This window comes from Aspergillus fijiensis (genome assembly GCF_003184825.1).
Source record: "Aspergillus fijiensis CBS 313.89 unplaced genomic scaffold BO72scaffold_38, whole genome shotgun sequence".
In the NCBI taxonomy this organism is placed as follows: Eukaryota; Fungi; Ascomycota; class Eurotiomycetes; order Eurotiales; family Aspergillaceae; genus Aspergillus; species Aspergillus fijiensis.
Genome location: NW_024469014.1, coordinates 27,827 through 43,604, shown reverse-complemented (window position 1 = coordinate 43,604; position 15,778 = coordinate 27,827). Strand labels below are relative to the sequence as shown.

Here is a 15,778-nt window from a genome sequence, read left to right as displayed (position 1 = left end):
CACCGGCTAAAAACCTGCCTGTAGGTACTAAGGTAGAACTGTCCCGAGTTCCGCTGCAGTCAAAGCGTCTCGAATTCCGGTTAAATTGCACACAATCCACCAATAGGTAATCAGCCGGGCTTCATGCCGACTCCCTTGCCCCCCATCTGCGGTCATACTTACCCCGCCATATTATCCTGCCGTCTCACCTGGAGCTCACCTGAGCTTCCTAATTCTCGTGCTAGTGTTGATATAGCTCCATCATAATGCCTTTTGAAGAAGGAACAATCACCTCTATTGCTTGGCTAGACCCATGCAGGTTGCTCGGAGAGAAATTAGGATCAATGGAGACGATTGGTTCATCGCCTTTTCAACAATCTTTCCCCTTCCAATTCCCCCCCCCCCCGGGCCCCCCACCACAACACGCAGCTATCTTGATTATCCTTTGTCGGTTGAAAGCCAACCATTTGTGTATTTAAGTTTCTCCTGCTCTTTTTCTTCTTCTCGTTCTCAGATCTCTGCCACTGCAAACCTTCTCTCTCCCGTTTTGTTTCCGTTAGCCCACTGAGAGCATCAGAGTGTGTCTTGGACGTGTTCCATCTTACCACCTCACCCCCTGCTTCAGAGCCCAGCTTCTTCTATCTCACTAATCAAGAAGCAACTGTTATCACTATCTTATTCCTTGGCTCCTTGAAATCAAATCGGGTGGAAATTTACCGAAGATGTCTGCCCAGAGTGCCACTGCCCAGGTAAGCAAGAAGACACTTTCGTTGAAAAGCATACACCTGTATAGCAGGTCGGGAGCTGGCAATTGCTAATGTGGGCAATCCAACATATATAGAACCTCTCATTCGTATTGGAAGGCATTCATCGGGTCAAATTTGAAGATCGTCCGGTCCCGGAATTGAAAGGACCCCACGATGTCCTTGTGAATGTCAAGTTCACGGGTATATGCGGGAGCGATGTACGTTCTATCGATAGCGCTTGGGAAGATGAGTCGAGCTTCAAACTGACTTCGGGACAATTTCTAGGTTCACTACTGGGAGCATGGTTCCATTGGCCAATTCGTCGTCAAGGACCCTATGGTACTGGGCCATGAATCATCAGGCATTGTTAGCAGGGTCGGTCCGTCGGTCACGGGGTTGAAGGTGGGAGATCGAGTGGCACTCGAACCCGGCGTCCCTTGCCGTCGCTGTGAACCGTGCAAGTCTGGGAAATATAACCTGTGTGAGAAAATGGCATTTGCCGCTACCCCCCCATACGACGGCACTCTCGCCAGTTACTACATTCTGCCCGAGGACTTCTGCTACAAGGTCCCCGACAGTATTACCCTACAAGAGGCTGCACTCATGGAGCCCCTTGGTGTCGCAGTACACATCGTCAAGCAGGCAGATGTTAAACCTGGCCAATCGGTGGTTGTATTTGGCGCTGGGCCAGTGGGACTCTTATGCTGCGCTGTAGCGAAGGCGTACGGTGCGTCCAAGGTTATTGCCGTGGATATCCAAAAGCCGAGACTCAAATTTGCCGCAAGCTACGCAGCAACTTCAACATATGAGCCGTTCAAAGCCAGCCCCTCGGAAAATGCGAAGAGAATCATCGAGGAAAATGACCTAGGCTCGGGTGCAGATGTAGCAATCGATGCATCCGGAGCAGAGCCATCTGTGCACACTGGAATACACGTCGTCCGCGCTGGCGGAACGTACGTACAAGGCGGCATGGGAAGGAGTGAGATCACCTTTCCGATCATGGCTGCATGCACCAAGGAATTGAATGTGAAGGGCAGTTTCCGTTATGGTAGTGGTGATTATAAGCTTGCAGTATCGCTTGTTGCCTCGGGCAAAGTGAATGTCAAAGATTTGATCACTGGTACTGTCAAGTTCGAAGATGCCGAACGGGCATTCGAAGAGGTCAAGGCTGGAAAGGGTATTAAGACACTTATCGCTGGCATAGAGTCCTAGACATGAACTGGGTAAAGTCAGGAATACCAAGATTCGACCGGGTCCGTTGAAAATCTCCCGCTTCTAGTAGGATGAGGTCTAATTGTCCTTGGGCTTGTAGTGATGATATAAGCGTCGTCATATGATTCAAATTTAGTGACTTTTGAGGTAAGTGTCAACGGGTGTGGGCCACCAGAATGTTATTTGTAATGTAGAAAATGATTAAAGATTGAGCTAGGGCTGGAAGCCAAAGGACGCCAGGAAGATAACTTAGTACAGGACACTTAATCACAGAGTCGATTAATCTGTGAAGGACAGCCAGAGTTGCAGTTAGGGTATCATGCTGATTGAATTGAGAAAGAGAAGTTCCAAGCGAGATCAGACTATCTCCTGAATGAAGCAGAGACACAAGCTAGTCAATTGTTATTCTCAGAGATTTCACAAAATGGACGGTGACCGAGGTTTATGATCGGTGGTCGGCCCGTTCTCCGTTATAGGGATATCAAATGAGGAAGACTGTATTCGAGCTCCGAGCTGCGCAGCCGCGATGATAACAGGCAGCAGGTCAGCAACATCTACCGTCTTTCCTTCGATGAGAGTCGCTCAACCTAAACACATCTTCCCATTCTCTCAAACCACCTCTTCGGCTGTTTTCAGCTTCGATTCTGTTGTACCGACGACGCATCTGAACAGAACCATCATCGAGCGTTGTGCGACTTCGAATACTAGATCCATCACTGGCGCTGGGACCATAGCCACCATCTCCGTATTGAATTCCACTTTGTGGGTCGTCAGGATCGATTTCCCCTAATTCAATCTTTGTGAGAATTATCCGGGCCAGCCGGTTGAACAACTCTTCCACCCCCTCGCCGGTAAGGGCTGAAATCTCGACGGCTACCGGGATACCGGATTTGGCTGCCCAGCGTGACACGTTTTCAGTGCTGACTTCGCGACCATGCAAAGTGTTTGTCGCTGTTAACCTCGTTCCTGCTTCATAAAACACTGTAGAACGAACAGACCCGCCGGTAGAGTCAGGAAGGAGGGAAGAATGCTTGCTGGACGTGCTAGACGGTGTGGGAGGCGGCCGGGAGCTATCGTCGAAGTTATCGTTATGCTGCATGGCATCTGAGGTAAGGTCCGCTTTGTTCCCCGCGAGCAGGACGGTGAGATTGGGCGAAGCAAGAGTACGCGCATCCATTAGAAATGTCGGAAGGGCCGTGAATGAAGCCTGAGAGGATACATCATAAATGAGGATGGCCCCCGCAGCCCCTCGGTAGTAGGATCTGGAGACAGATCGAAACCTCTCCGTTCCAGCCGTATCCCATAGCTGAAATTTGATTCTTGTTCGCCGGGAGCCGGTGCCTAATTTGACTATGCGGGAGGAGAATTCCACCCCGATCGTCTGCGAAGACAGCACTCTCCCTACACGTACACAGTTTGTTAGCAAGGCAGGTTACCAGCTCGGAATGAATGTATACATAGGCTAGGTCAGAGGTTGAAACCCTACATTCATTCTTCACAAAACGATGTAACACACAGGACCTTGGTTGTCACGGACAAGTGAGCGAGTGTTGAGCTTTTTTGCTCTCCAGTGAATTCCAAAAGATCTTACTTTCCAGCCCCGCTTGGCCCAAGAAGGATTACCTTAGCCAGATAATCGTACATACTCTCCAGTTCCTGGGAAAGAAATGGGAAAAAGACAAAGCGACCGGTCAGCCCTGATGCAAAATGAGCAGCTCCTGGTACAACGGCTGCATCAATTCCAGTTGAGGGTGAAGAGGGTCATGTGTATGTAACTTAAGGGGTGTAATGAGAAGATCGCATACCTGGTTCCTCTCAGCCTGGAAAGATGGAGCTGAGGAAGCATTCGAAAAGCTCCTTTGACGCACCATGGCGCCAAACAAGAGCCATCCAAAGGAGAGACTTGAGGATGTTGTGAAGGTGAAGGGAAAGAAGAGAGGTGACGAGGTCAAAGTTACTGGTGTAGACCGTACAGTACCGCGTATTGTACGGAGTAGACTTTAGTTACAGTACCCCTGCGTGACACATGCAGGCTCCACACTGAAGCAGCTATTGATTGCCCGCCACAATGCGAGCCCACATATCAATTCGCAAATCTGCCTTCCAGTTCATTGCTACTCCGTACACAAGTCTTGTCACAGGCAAATGAGTTGAGGGATCTTAGGTCAAGGTTCGCTACATTGTATGTTCTTGAAGGAACAGACAAGGCTTTCCGTCTATCATTCAAATTTGATACAAGAGCTAAAGACAATTTATAAGAGTACGCCACAAAGGCTCGCTGATCGCAAGCAAAAACCAATGCTATCCGTGGCGCGAGAATGCGGAAAAAAGGCATCAATTTGAATTTGCCGATAAGGTTCGTGATTTAGTGACATTTCTTGCGTAAATGGACAACAGTACTCCATCCTTCGCAGCATGCCTGGTTCATCTTGTGTCCGCACCAGCAGCTATGAAGCGATTGAGCTGTGAAACTTGGTCTGTCGGATGCGCTACGGGTACATGGTTGGCTGGTAGATTGCCTCGATTGTCCGCTTCTGAACATAGCAAGATCATTCTTCTTGTCGGTGACAGCTGCTTCTCTTTCCTCTGTAAACCATTCGGAAGTTGTTGGAGTTGGAAGATTCTTGCTGCAGAGGTACTCTGAATACATTTGCGAAGGATTATCATGCCATTGCCCACAAACGCAACAGATAAGAAATATCTTAGAAACATGCCGACCTGGGCAGTATTTCGGCTGGTCGCCGGAGTTCTTAGTTTGCATCAGCAAAGTACCAGATATCGCGGCTGGTGATTGCTTCCGTGCTGGTGAAAGACAAGCACTAGAGTCATGCCTAGGATTTTCAATTCCAGGATGTCTTAAACACATCGCGGGAAAGTCATTCTCATCTCTTGATCGTGAAGCGACGGAAATGCCCTCATCCGCCGTGTTGTAATCATCTGCCGACATCTCGCGAGATGAATTGTCCAATGAAGACAGAGAGTTGCCATACAGCTGTGGTTGATCGGCAGGATATGCGTGGGTGACTTGTGGATTTTGGACCTCTGAAGTCCATTTGGACTTTGTGGGACATGGCTCATGATCGAGGTAGGATTTTAGCTTGCACAAGGCCTTGGTCTGGCTCTGCCCGACGCCAGCGCTGTAGCCGACTGAAGTCTGAGAGTGCAGGTCGGCTCTGGCATCATGCGAATGCCCGAATTCAGCCATAATTGATGCCGACGAATCTATTTTTTCATCTTGAACTCTGTACGTACTATCGTTGGAGGTATGCTGAGGGCGTTTGTTTGAGAACATTGGCCGGTCGCCGTCGCAATCCTTATATGCAGGTCTGTGAGTATTTGCTCTTTCAGATGATGCGCCAAGGCCATGATGGTTGATCGGTAGCGGTCGCACTGGCCTTGATCTGACAATTATGCCATTTTCCAAAACCTTTGAGCAGACTTGTCTCGATTTCTCAACTGCGAATTGGGTGGACGGTTCAAATGAGGTTGGATTGGTTGAAGCTGGTCCGCTCGCCAGGTCACCCACCGAGGTCACCGCCAGCGGCGATGACTGATATTTTCTATATTGCCTCTGGAACTGTCTGTAGTTTGGAGTCCTTGCCGAAATAGCTTTCCAGGGTTCTTGTTGTGGAATGGTGAAGTCATTGGGGTGCTGAGGATGAGGCCTTGCAGCGGACTGCTTTATTTCACCGGGGTTAAAAACCAAACAATCTGCGCGGGTGTCTTGGGTGTCTTTAACAGCGGGGTTGATAATGGGCATTGGGCGCCCAGAGGTTTGAACAACCTCAGGGATCCTTGTCTCTGTATTCAGGACCGCTGAAAAAGAGGTACGGTCCAAGTCTCTTGCCTTTTGCGACACTTTTGGGGCTCTTAGCTCGGGTTTTGCTGATGAGGAAGTATAACTCTCATTTCTATATGCGACCGGTCCTTGACTTGTCTCCTGGACCAGACACTCGTGCGATAGCCGCGATTTGCTGGTCTCGTTCACATGAGAGTCTGCGGTCGATTGGGTAGGCTTCCCCGGAGGACCGTCCTTGTGATATGAAAGTAGTGCATTTGCCGCAGTGAACTCTTTCGATAGCGCAATGCTAAATCGCTCGGGTGCTTTCAATACCGTCCGATCCTCTGGATGCAAGTTAGCATTCTGCCTTGACTTTGCGGTGCTAGATGACTGTTGACATAGTCTTTGGTCGGCTCCGTGCGCTGAGCTCGGTCGAGACCGCGATGAGCGCCTTGAGATGGAGAACATGGAAGAAAGCCTAGTCGAGGACCGGAAATCATCTGCACTCGCACTGGACGCCCTGCTCCGCCTGTCCAAAGGTTGTTTTTTGGAAAGACGGCGGGTTTCCCTTTTCAACAGCCGGGATGTTCTGGATTCTCCGGCCTGTTCGAGCCTGAGGAGCTTTTTCTCGAGCTCTGCCCGATCTGCTTCCAAACGCTTCGTAGCCCGGGTCTCTTTGTTCCTGGGGGCGACATTTTGTCTTTTCGCTGGGGGCTTGTTATTAGATGTTACCGCAACATCGCCTTCCAAAGAGGCTCCCGTCCTCTTTGATAGATACCCGTTGAGCAGCGATGCTGATAGTCTCTTAACTCCAACGTCTCCGATTGACTGCCTCGGATCTCCATGTTGACCCTCCTCTGTGCTTATTTGTGAATGCCCACTGCTGCTTGGAGAACTCGAATTTGGTCGCTGGGTGGCTGCTTTTTCTGGCCCGGGCCTTGTTGCCTGGGAAGTAGCCTTCGGACTTTGGCCTTGCTTGTCCTGGAGCTGCTTTCGAGGGAATCAGCATCCCAAAGTACTTTGACGGTATGATAGACATGAGCTATATGTAGGAGGCCACGATACTCACATGTGTTTGCTTGTCAAAGCCGAGTGCCCGCTGAATTTGCTGAGTGATTGACGGTCTGCGTGGCCTTCTGCTCAAGTGGCTATTCTGATCCTGCTTCATCTTTGCGACATAGGTGTAGCAGCCAAGGGTGACTGGCTGGGGGGATCATAGCACAAAGCGTTCACTGGCGGAGAGGCAACCTGAACCGAGCCTAGTCATGAACATCACCGATCGCGCCTAGTTGTCGGGCTGGGCCAAATAGAAGTCCTCGTACTGGTGAGGGACCTGCTAGGGGCGTAAGACGAGTTCTGAAGGGCGATTAGTACACCACAAAGTACATAGCAGGGAGGTCGGGGGCTGAACAAACTGCAACAACGGTTTCAGCCGCCTCACCAGCTGCAGGCCAGCAGCACGCGAAGCTCGGATCCCACAAACATGGGTAAGAAGAGGGCGGGCCAGCTGCAAGGGTCTAATGTCACGCCGGCCGATGTCCGAATCGATGCCTCATTCATGAATGAGCCCTTTTAACTGTTTTGTTTCATTTACTTCTTCCAACTCCTCTGTATACTTGGCCCCGCCAAATTCTCAGAAGCATCAGAGTGGCATGATAATCAGGGGGCGAGGTTCTCAGGCCTAGATTTCGCAATGCAGGAAGACTCTGCCGGGCTCATTGGGCATTGATGCATGCACGCTCTAACCTAATAGTCAGATAGTACAGTACATATAGAGTATAAGTAGTATTTTTCAAAGATTCATGCAAGGGACCGGATAGTGCAACCGAGTGAGATGAGCGCGTAAGAGGAGACGGCAAACAAGGAGCAGGTCTTTTCTATTCCATTATATGCATGAGATATAAGCGGCAGAGCCAGACGATGTTGCAATTGGTCTTCAAAATATGTGTGTAGATCGACATTCGGGGTGATTGACAACAAATCTATCCGCATTCTGAGCTATCAGAGCTCGTTCCAGACAATGTACTATACTGTACTGTATTATACTGTACTGTACTGTACTGTATGGATGCATGCGACTTACGCTCTGAGCTCGATCCCTCAGCTGACCCCTGCGGTGGGGCTTGAAGAATCATTCAAATACAAGTATGTAGTAAAGAGCCCTCACAAATCTATATACCACCCACGGAGCAAGCCCAAACCTCCATCTACTGAGTACTACTCTACAACTGTGGTATGAACACTTACCATAGCGCTGTGGCAACTAAGATATGTGGATGGATGAATATTGGCTCAACCTTCCGATCATTTCGTGACACATTTTCAAGAAGAAAACAGACAGCAAGGTGACGAGGGGGGGACGACACGCGAAGTATAAAACGTCACTTATAAGTGGAAGTTCGATTCTAGTAATTAAATGGATCAACAACCCAAGAGCATATGCCAGGAGTCCCCACCGGATTACGCATATGTTGTCGCTTCTTCGTCGGCGAACACATTCTCACAGCCTCTGCCTCCTCCATACCACAACTGGCAAGAGTCTTCTGAAGAAGATAGCTTGCCTCCACCAGCAGCGAGCTTTCTTTACTCGTCTACTGGCAATGCCTCCTCCCATAACGCTTTGCGTGCGCACGAGTTCTGTGATGCACACCCACTACGCCCCCCAGCGGAGCCATCTGTTGCCGCTTACAGATCTGTGGAGCATTATTATTTTACCCCAGTACGGCCGTTGGAGTTTCATGGCAATGTGCAGGTTGCTCATCAGGGTCGTTGGACGGGCTCCACGGGCCACGGAAACAGTGACTCTATACTGACAACCAACTTACCTCTTTACTTCTCTTTGGTCGACTCCCCTCTTCGCACAAATATGGCCAAGTTAATCTACTTCGAAGTCAAATTACTAGGCCTGGGCGGAAGGTCCAGCAGCAGGTTTGCCGATTCTAGCGGGTTCGCTATTGGATATGTGGCAAAGCCATACCCATCATGGAGGTCTCCCGGCTGGGAGCGAGGGAGTCTCGGTGTCTTCTCCGATGATGGCTGTCGCTTCGTGAATGACTCCTGGGGCGGGAAGCCTTTTACAAGTGAATTCCGCGAAGGAGAAACAGTTGGCCTAGGAATGGTGTTTCGACAGTCATGCGATAAAACCAGAGTTGATGTAACCGTTTGCTTTACCCGTGATGGACAACAGGTGGGGGCTTGGGATCTTGCCGAGGAAAGAGATGAGGACTCCGGCGGAATACAGGGGTTAGAAGGCGATTTTGACCTGTATGGGGCTATAGGGCTTTTTGGAGTGGTGGAGTTTGTTGTGGAATTCAATCCCACAGCTTGGTTATGGACTCCATCATGTGTTGTTTGATTTGCGCATACTTTAGTTAGCCTCAGTTAGCCTCGATGCTGACGTATGTATATTGCAATTTGTCTGTTCGCACCACGACTCTGGCTCAACTGGACCTCGAAGTCGGAGTAAAGCTTTGGGGTACACCTTGGTAATGAACTCTTATGCTCGTGTGGGAAGGCTTCGAAAAATCCTGCAGTATAGGCAGGAACAGATGCATCTGCCGCATTGCTGCACACTTCTGAATGTGTGCACATGCAGGCAGAACTGGACCTGCCATTGATGAACCAGTATGAAAATTAGCAAGCTGTGAAAAGCCAAGCCGGCAGAATAACCTGACAGCGGAGGTGGGGGCAAAGATGAACAGAATAGGCAACTGGTACTCGACACCTACAACGCTAATCGATGAGATCTTCTAGAAAGAGACCTGCAGGATTGGCTGGGGATTTCTCTACTGATGCACATACTCACTACATTAGTGTACGGGGGGGAGTTCAACCGCATTCCGCCGATGCTGTCAATGGACGACGGGAACCATTTACCGGGGGGATGGAGGTGACCTGTTCTCAAGCCGATATTCGAGAACTGACGTCACAATTCAGAATTATACACACGGATCATGCATCTCCTACACTCTTGGATAACCATCGCCAATAGGAACAGATGAGCACCCATTCTCGAGATGGAAGAATTATTCGGAAGACCCTTATGGCGCTGCTTGGATATAAGTGGAATTGGGCTCTGTGGCATAGTATTAAAAGTAATTATCAGATAGTCATATCTCCGCCTTGGAAGATAAGTACGAGTATGATGGAGAAATGAGACTGGAGGAAGCCGGTATCTCCATGGGAATGTATGTACAGTACAGTGCGTACAATACGGTTTGAAACTAGCCATTCAGCTTGCTGTTCAGTGTTGGAGTCGACTTGTAATTTGCACACGCACGACTCTTCAGTCCCAAAGCATATGTCAATCGATTGTGATTTGCGGCCGAAAGAGGTTGACAGGATCGCTGCAAACTGCTACTCTGATTCGGTTGTTGTACAGTACTGTAAGAGGTAGCTTGGTGCTTCGGTCCGGACACCGTCCGGTAATTCTGCCCCAAGGAGTTTTCGCAGCTTTGGCAAAATGGAGGTTAATAGGAAAGGGACGCTAGAAAGACAAAGTCATGATATGAGTGCCCAGTCCGTGGAGAAGGTCCTCCGTTCTTCGTAGTGGAGTCCACATGCGACAGATAGCAAAAGCAGCGAGTATTGACAGGAATGACAACAGGGGTATCCTGTTGCACTGCTGCGAGGTTGAACTTAGAACGCGTCTTTGTGTGGGAACTGGGAAACCACAAATAGCCTGGCCAAGCTTCAGTGACCCAGCACACCCGCCCCCACAGTAGATACTGCATATAGTACAGTACTTAGCTAGAGAGAGCAAACTGAAGCGGGTTGCCCAACGCCTTGCTCAATCCCAGCCTATGATATCCGTAGCTGTACATACAGTGCCACAAATCGCCTGTCTCCAATCCTAGTACTCTATGCTCACCTCTTTGCGGATAGGGCAGGACACAGCATTAAGCCCTAGGATGATCAGGCTGGCAGTTCACATTTGGAGTGGAAATTTCATCAACGGAAGTCCAAAAGCCCTTTAGAAAAGAGCAACAGAGTATGAATGCCCGTGCTCATAGTGGTCTGGCTTGCCGGTCTACGTTACGGTGCTGTATGTACGAGTAGTCTAAGTTAACCGTGTCTGCCTACCACTCTCTATGCAGTCAGCTTCATCTGCATCCATCGGGACCGTTCCTTGTACGTCTTCTGCTTGGTTAGCAATGCTATGCTATCTCATTATCAATCGCCCTTCACTCAAGCTTGGTCGAAACTCGGGACATGAGACCAGGAGCGCTATGTATCTGTCTAAACGCAGCAAGCTTCCTAAATAGCTGGTCCACGGCGCCTAGATACATGAATGGTGCCAACCTAGTCTACGACTACGGAGGAGTAGTCAATTTCCTCTCGCTCATCGCTACCGAATTCGTAACCCGCGGGCTGCAGGCTTTGCAGTGTTCTACCAACCATCGAACGCTTATTGTGGAAGCGGGTTCGGTCGCAGCGAAGAATTGCCCCACAGCCCCAATATACTCCTACATACGAGTATTCTTGTATGGGTATGTACTCCGTACTGTAACTTACATAGAAGAGGATCCCGCCAGTAAGTACTAGTTAGCCTGCGCTAAAATGTGCACAGTCCGCCTTCACCACAAGAGAAATATCACTCAAACGGAGTCAGCTTGAAGACTGTAGGTTTACCAAATGCATTATTCTGTAAGACGAGGGCCTAACTTGGAAAGCTATTCCCCGCGGTTGGTCTCACAAAGCCACGGCCGAGTGAATCATAGGCCCCTTTCTCATACTCGAGCAAAGTTGCGTGATATCAATTTGCGCATATCTTCACCTCCGTCTAGTCTAGACTAGATAAGTACAGATCCGGATAGCCGAATTGAGTGGTGTCTATAAACACGGCTGGCGTGCTGATCGACCGCATAGGCTGCATGTCATCTCCCTTGTTGATCGATGGGGAATGGAATCTGCTACAGTTTCCTGATAAGCGCGACCTTGGTATGCGGGTAGAAGATAATGCCAGTGTAAGCGGCACTTCATGCACATAAGTTTGGGCCTCTGAGGCAGGTCGCAGTGAGCACTGAGCACTTCAGTGAACATCAAACATAGCCTTGGTAGGCGAACAAGCGTCCGTTGATAATGGGCTAAGCATGCATCTCACTCCTGTAACAAGCATCCGCCGGTGGATTGCCTTGTCATGTAAACTATTTTGTTTGACGGTCAAGGTGTCTGCGCACACCTACACAGTACAATACATATTGAGCTACTTTTCATCTGGTGAATTGAGTGCTTAACATTCTGAGCACGGCATATCATGTGTGATGTTGTGGAAAACCTAGCTTATAAGTAGCCAATCCACATACTGAATCATGAACCCGGTCTCGAATCAATTGGACAATATCGAGGGATGTGTGATTAGATCACAATTCAACCTTCTTACTTGGCTACTAGTACGAGCACTGAACACCACCTTTCAAAATATACCATGCGTGCTCTGTAACTTTGATGACAGCTGACTAATATGACCCGATCTGCGACTTCTTTCTGTCCGTACTTGAGGTGCCCGGCACAAGCTCACAACATATGAGTAGCGAATTGACGCCGGAATGGATACTTCCTCGGTCATTCCCGGGTAAAGGTGGAGTGAGATGGAGTCTAGTAATACTGAATATGTCCGTGCAGCAGCCGAGATATGTCCTGTACGCGTCTGTTTTACTCGCCTACACGTCCAAGCCACACCGTTGGGAAAATCATGTTAGGCAGATCAGCTCTACGCCCCTGCTGTGAAAGTTTTGGTAGCTGACCAAGGAAGAATCAAAACAGGATTCATTAATTAGAATTCGCAGTTAACTACTCATTAGATCAATGAGCTCTTAATCTTAGTTGAATGAACAGATTTTCCGACTACCAAGAGCCAAGCGAAACAAAACAAGGGGGCTAAGTACGGAGTACACAACTGTACATGCACAGCACTCGAAAAGGGTCGAGTAGCAAATCGGCAGACTTGACCCGCACGGACGTCGTCTGGCTACAACTTCCGGAAGTTCGTGTAATCATCCGAACCGTATTTACTGCCGAGTTATGTACGAAGTCCATACACAGTAATATACAAGAATTTATTGCGCTGTCATTTTGTGAGAACACTCACTTCTAGGTATACCCGTCAGTCGGGCAGTCCTCGAAGTCCGTAAATCTCCCATCACGGCAAATACAACCATTTTTTTTTCGCAACTGGATCCAGCTGCTCAATCATGGAACACTGTGCTTTTTACTTATCCTTAGTAGAATACCAGGTTAGATTGGAAGCTTTTTTGTTGAGTATGTGACACTATCTGCAAGACTGCAACAGCCCCGCCGAGTTCTGAAGCACATAACCGTTTAAGGTGACTTGCAGGAGCATCCACTTCCATCTACAGCCACTAGTAAGGCTGGCAGGCTACAATTCACCTGGCACACTAGTAAGGAAAGGTAGGATCCATTGTCCATGCAACTGCCATTCCGGGAGTAGTCTGCGGAAAGAAGGCGCCCCTAGATAACAGATATATATGTACGATTGCACGATCACGGAAAGCCCACAGAGTTGTTGTGTGCCAAGACAAAATTGTTGGGATAATGCGAGTCTATCCTTAGACAAGAGGTGGAGCTCGGGCCGCACGTTCATTGTTATATGTACGAGTATGATAAGCAGAAGCAGAAGCTGCCAATGAGAGCAAGGAAAATGGGTGGATCCTTGAAGCATCTCTATGCTTCCGTGTGTGTCTGTACTGTACAGCACAATACTAGTCGCTCTATAATTTGGAGCTAAAGGGTGAACAGCGGTCCTGATTATACTATTGAGAGATGAACAAACGCCGTCTTACTTGGTAACAACTCAATTAGTCGTGTTGACCTCCAGCGGAACTCCATGAGAGTATCGAGGCCAAGACTCCCAGCAACAAGAGAAGTAGTTCCTATGTGTAATCTACACCATAGAAGGCTTCCGAGAATTGACAAGCCAAGGGTGTAACAAGTGGGTTAAGACCCCAAGTTTTTTGCAAGTCCCGCTTGATAGTAGTAGAAAACTGATCTATCTGGCGAGGGGCGACATCAATTCAATGTCCCTAGCAGTTCTAGAATTGCTCCCAGCCAAGGCGAATGCCTTGGTAGTGTGCTACTACCTACCTCCTAGGTAGGGGGGGGGTGTTTTTTTTTCCATTTCTGTGCCGCTATTGAAACTATCTGGGGCAAGAATACCTGCGGAGTATACGTAATTGTAATTTCACTGGAGGACAAGGGCTAAGTTTTGCCACTAGATGCACGCACGAGCCATCTGTCAATTCTCTGGATGCGAATCTATGAAGCCAGTGATCATTGTGGATAAATGTGCCGCCCATGAGTATCAATCTTGTGATGCAGGCAAGCTCCCTTCTAGAATCAAGGCTTTACTGTAACAATTTTTCTTATGTTCCACCGAGGATTGGAAGTCGCGTCCAGCCGTAATTTGTTGAATGTGGTGAGTGTAGCATGAGCATCAATGACATATCATGATCTTGTACTAATGCTATGAGTACTACGACGTGAGGTATTATCAACATATGCTAATGTTGCTCACTTCTCCACTCAAGCTCCACGACCTGCTTCTGTGAGGGCTATCATAGGGCATATGAACGCGGCCGGTGGACTCGTCAGACGGTTTCGAGATCGCCACTAAGATCACCAATTGGCTTGCACATTTACAGCTTTGGGGTTTTGCATGGTTATGTCAGCTGTGGTTCAATCAGTCAGTCAGTAAGGCAGATCTATGTAAGTAGTTTACCGCAACTTCAATCATTGTACCAGACATTGTAGCTGTACGCTCGTTTCCTCTCCGGGCCAATTTTCCAGGCCACACTGACCGGGACAACACTGCACCAGATGCTATACCCTCCCGACTCAGTCGCCGGTCAAGTAAGCTACATCGTTGATGCAATACGATCATGAATGGGCCTCGGGCTTGTAGGTGCTCCCTCCTAGTTCTCGATGAGTGGCTGTCTCGGTCAGACCATCTGCAATAGTCACAGGCGTCACTGCTAGATGTCAGAAATCTACTCCTCGTTGAACGAGCTTTGAAGGGAAATCATACATGTCGCTTGCTGTGGCCTTTATTCCACGGTGCCCAGAAGCTGTCGCTCAAAAACTATATTCCAACCTATACTCGAGTGAATGCACATTACATTTGTCTGGTCATTATCTTTGGCTTCAAGATCGGAGGGCACAGTAGGAGATTGCCCGGAAATCTTTGTAGACAGCAAGCACTCCAAAGTCTTAGTGATCTCAAGGCCCATTAGATTGCTGTACTAGAAGTAGAACCAATGCCTTCCATAAATATCATTTAGTAAATTTTGTATTGATTTAAGTATTGACCTTTGCCTTTCAGCGGTTTTATTGTTTACTGTCGAATCGCATACATTCCAGGCATAATTTAATCCTTTCCATTCTGGTTCAATTCGAACAACCATGCAGTGGTGAATTTAACATGTCCTAAACTTTTCAAATATCATAGAGTACAGAAAAGCGATACAGTATATCGATCGGTCGCCACTCTAGAGTAATTTAGACAGAAAGCAAGGTAGTAATACTAGATCTGGCAGTCTAGAAAGTGTTCCTTGTATCGTGCGCACATTGGGAAGCTCGAGCAAAGAGATAATATATAGCATTGAAGGCAGTGATTATGCTTGAGAAAATCAATCCCGAAGACCAGCGGACTCCCGATGCCGCCTCCGGGATGGTAACTGTAATACCGGCAGTGTCATGCGGCCTGTATGTCTAATTAAATAAGAATAGGGTCTGAGTAGCACGTGAACGAGCTGGTATAACTTTTGTTTTTTTTCTCTCTTTTTTTTTCCCACAACCTCTCTTTCTTCCCCCACTCTCCTTTTTGTTTTTTTTTTTTTTTTTTTTTTTTTTTTTTTTTTTTTTTTTTTTAAAATAGAAATTTGTTCCAGCTCCGGTTGTACTGTACTATGTGACATTTTTCTCTCGGTAGGCAAGGCAACGGAAAGAATAGAGTAATTACCACCGTCCTTCGTTCATCATTGATTATTATGGTTGTTATTATTATCATAATTATTTCTGTCGGATTTTTCCTGACCCTGCGCGC

At 48.2% G+C, this 15,778-nt stretch overlaps 5 protein-coding genes across 5 annotated transcripts; 3 read left to right on the top strand and 2 right to left on the bottom strand.

Annotated features, from left to right (window-relative positions):
• Window positions 1-701: 701 nt before the first annotated feature.
• Window positions 702-1,937, top strand: BO72DRAFT_460491 (NAD(P)-dependent alcohol dehydrogenase; the record flags this gene model as incomplete). The annotated part of the gene is made up of 3 exons (XM_040946473.1): window positions 702-728; window positions 821-943; window positions 1,011-1,937. 3 exons carry the CDS (start codon window positions 702-704, stop codon window positions 1,935-1,937), a joined length of 1,077 nt encoding a protein of 358 aa, XP_040799387.1.
• A 144-nt stretch (window positions 1,938-2,081) lies between these two features.
• On the bottom strand, window positions 2,082-3,840 carry BO72DRAFT_408361 (putative Ras family GTPase (Rab4b)). The gene is made up of 4 exons (XM_040942377.1): window positions 3,743-3,840; window positions 3,529-3,593; window positions 3,424-3,458; window positions 2,082-3,338 (listed from the first exon to the last, which is right to left on the bottom strand). The coding sequence occupies exons 1-4, from the start codon at window positions 3,806-3,808 to the stop codon at window positions 2,482-2,484; spliced, it is 1,023 nt and encodes a 340-aa protein (XP_040799386.1). The 5' UTR covers window positions 3,809-3,840; the 3' UTR covers window positions 2,082-2,481.
• Window positions 3,841-4,248: 408 nt separating this feature from the next.
• Window positions 4,249-7,053, bottom strand: BO72DRAFT_172773 (uncharacterized protein). Its single transcript, XM_040939394.1, has 2 exons — window positions 6,788-7,053; window positions 4,249-6,699 (listed from the first exon to the last, which is right to left on the bottom strand). Exons 1-2 carry the CDS (start codon window positions 6,884-6,886, stop codon window positions 4,303-4,305), a joined length of 2,496 nt encoding a protein of 831 aa, XP_040799385.1. The 5' UTR covers window positions 6,887-7,053; the 3' UTR covers window positions 4,249-4,302.
• An 851-nt stretch (window positions 7,054-7,904) lies between these two features.
• BO72DRAFT_487542 (SSH4 family protein) lies at window positions 7,905-9,227 on the top strand. Its single transcript, XM_040947988.1, has one exon. It carries the CDS (start codon window positions 8,135-8,137, stop codon window positions 9,071-9,073), a length of 939 nt encoding a protein of 312 aa, XP_040799384.1. The 5' UTR covers window positions 7,905-8,134; the 3' UTR covers window positions 9,074-9,227.
• A 1,487-nt stretch (window positions 9,228-10,714) lies between these two features.
• On the top strand, window positions 10,715-11,644 carry BO72DRAFT_460488 (uncharacterized protein; the record flags this gene model as incomplete). The annotated part of the gene is made up of 6 exons (XM_040946472.1): window positions 10,715-10,762; window positions 10,815-10,848; window positions 10,967-11,207; window positions 11,237-11,251; window positions 11,288-11,339; window positions 11,525-11,644. 6 exons carry the CDS (start codon window positions 10,715-10,717, stop codon window positions 11,642-11,644), a joined length of 510 nt encoding a protein of 169 aa, XP_040799383.1.
• Between the last annotated feature and the right edge of the window lie 4,134 nt (window positions 11,645-15,778).

Excerpts from the sequence above, each read along its gene's own strand:
- BO72DRAFT_487542 (XM_040947988.1), top strand. The coding sequence starts at position 8,135 with ATGGATCAACAACCCAAGAGCATATGCCAGGAGTCCCCACCGGATTAC.
- BO72DRAFT_172773 (XM_040939394.1), bottom strand. The coding sequence starts at position 6,886 with ATGAAGCAGGATCAGAATAGCCACTTGAGCAGAAGGCCACGCAGACCG. Across the intron at positions 6,700-6,787 it reads GCTTTGACAAGCAAACACAT|GACAAGCAAGGCCAAAGTCC; the intron begins GTGAGTATCGTG and ends AAGCAGCTCCAG.
- BO72DRAFT_408361 (XM_040942377.1), bottom strand. The coding sequence starts at position 3,808 with ATGGTGCGTCAAAGGAGCTTTTCGAATGCTTCCTCAGCTCCATCTTTC. Across the intron at positions 3,594-3,742 it reads TCCAGGCTGAGAGGAACCAG|GAACTGGAGAGTATGTACGA; the intron begins GTATGCGATCTT and ends TTTCTTTCCCAG. Across the intron at positions 3,459-3,528 it reads GGGCCAAGCGGGGCTGGAAA|GTCCTGTGTGTTACATCGTT; the intron begins GTAAGATCTTTT and ends GTGACAACCAAG.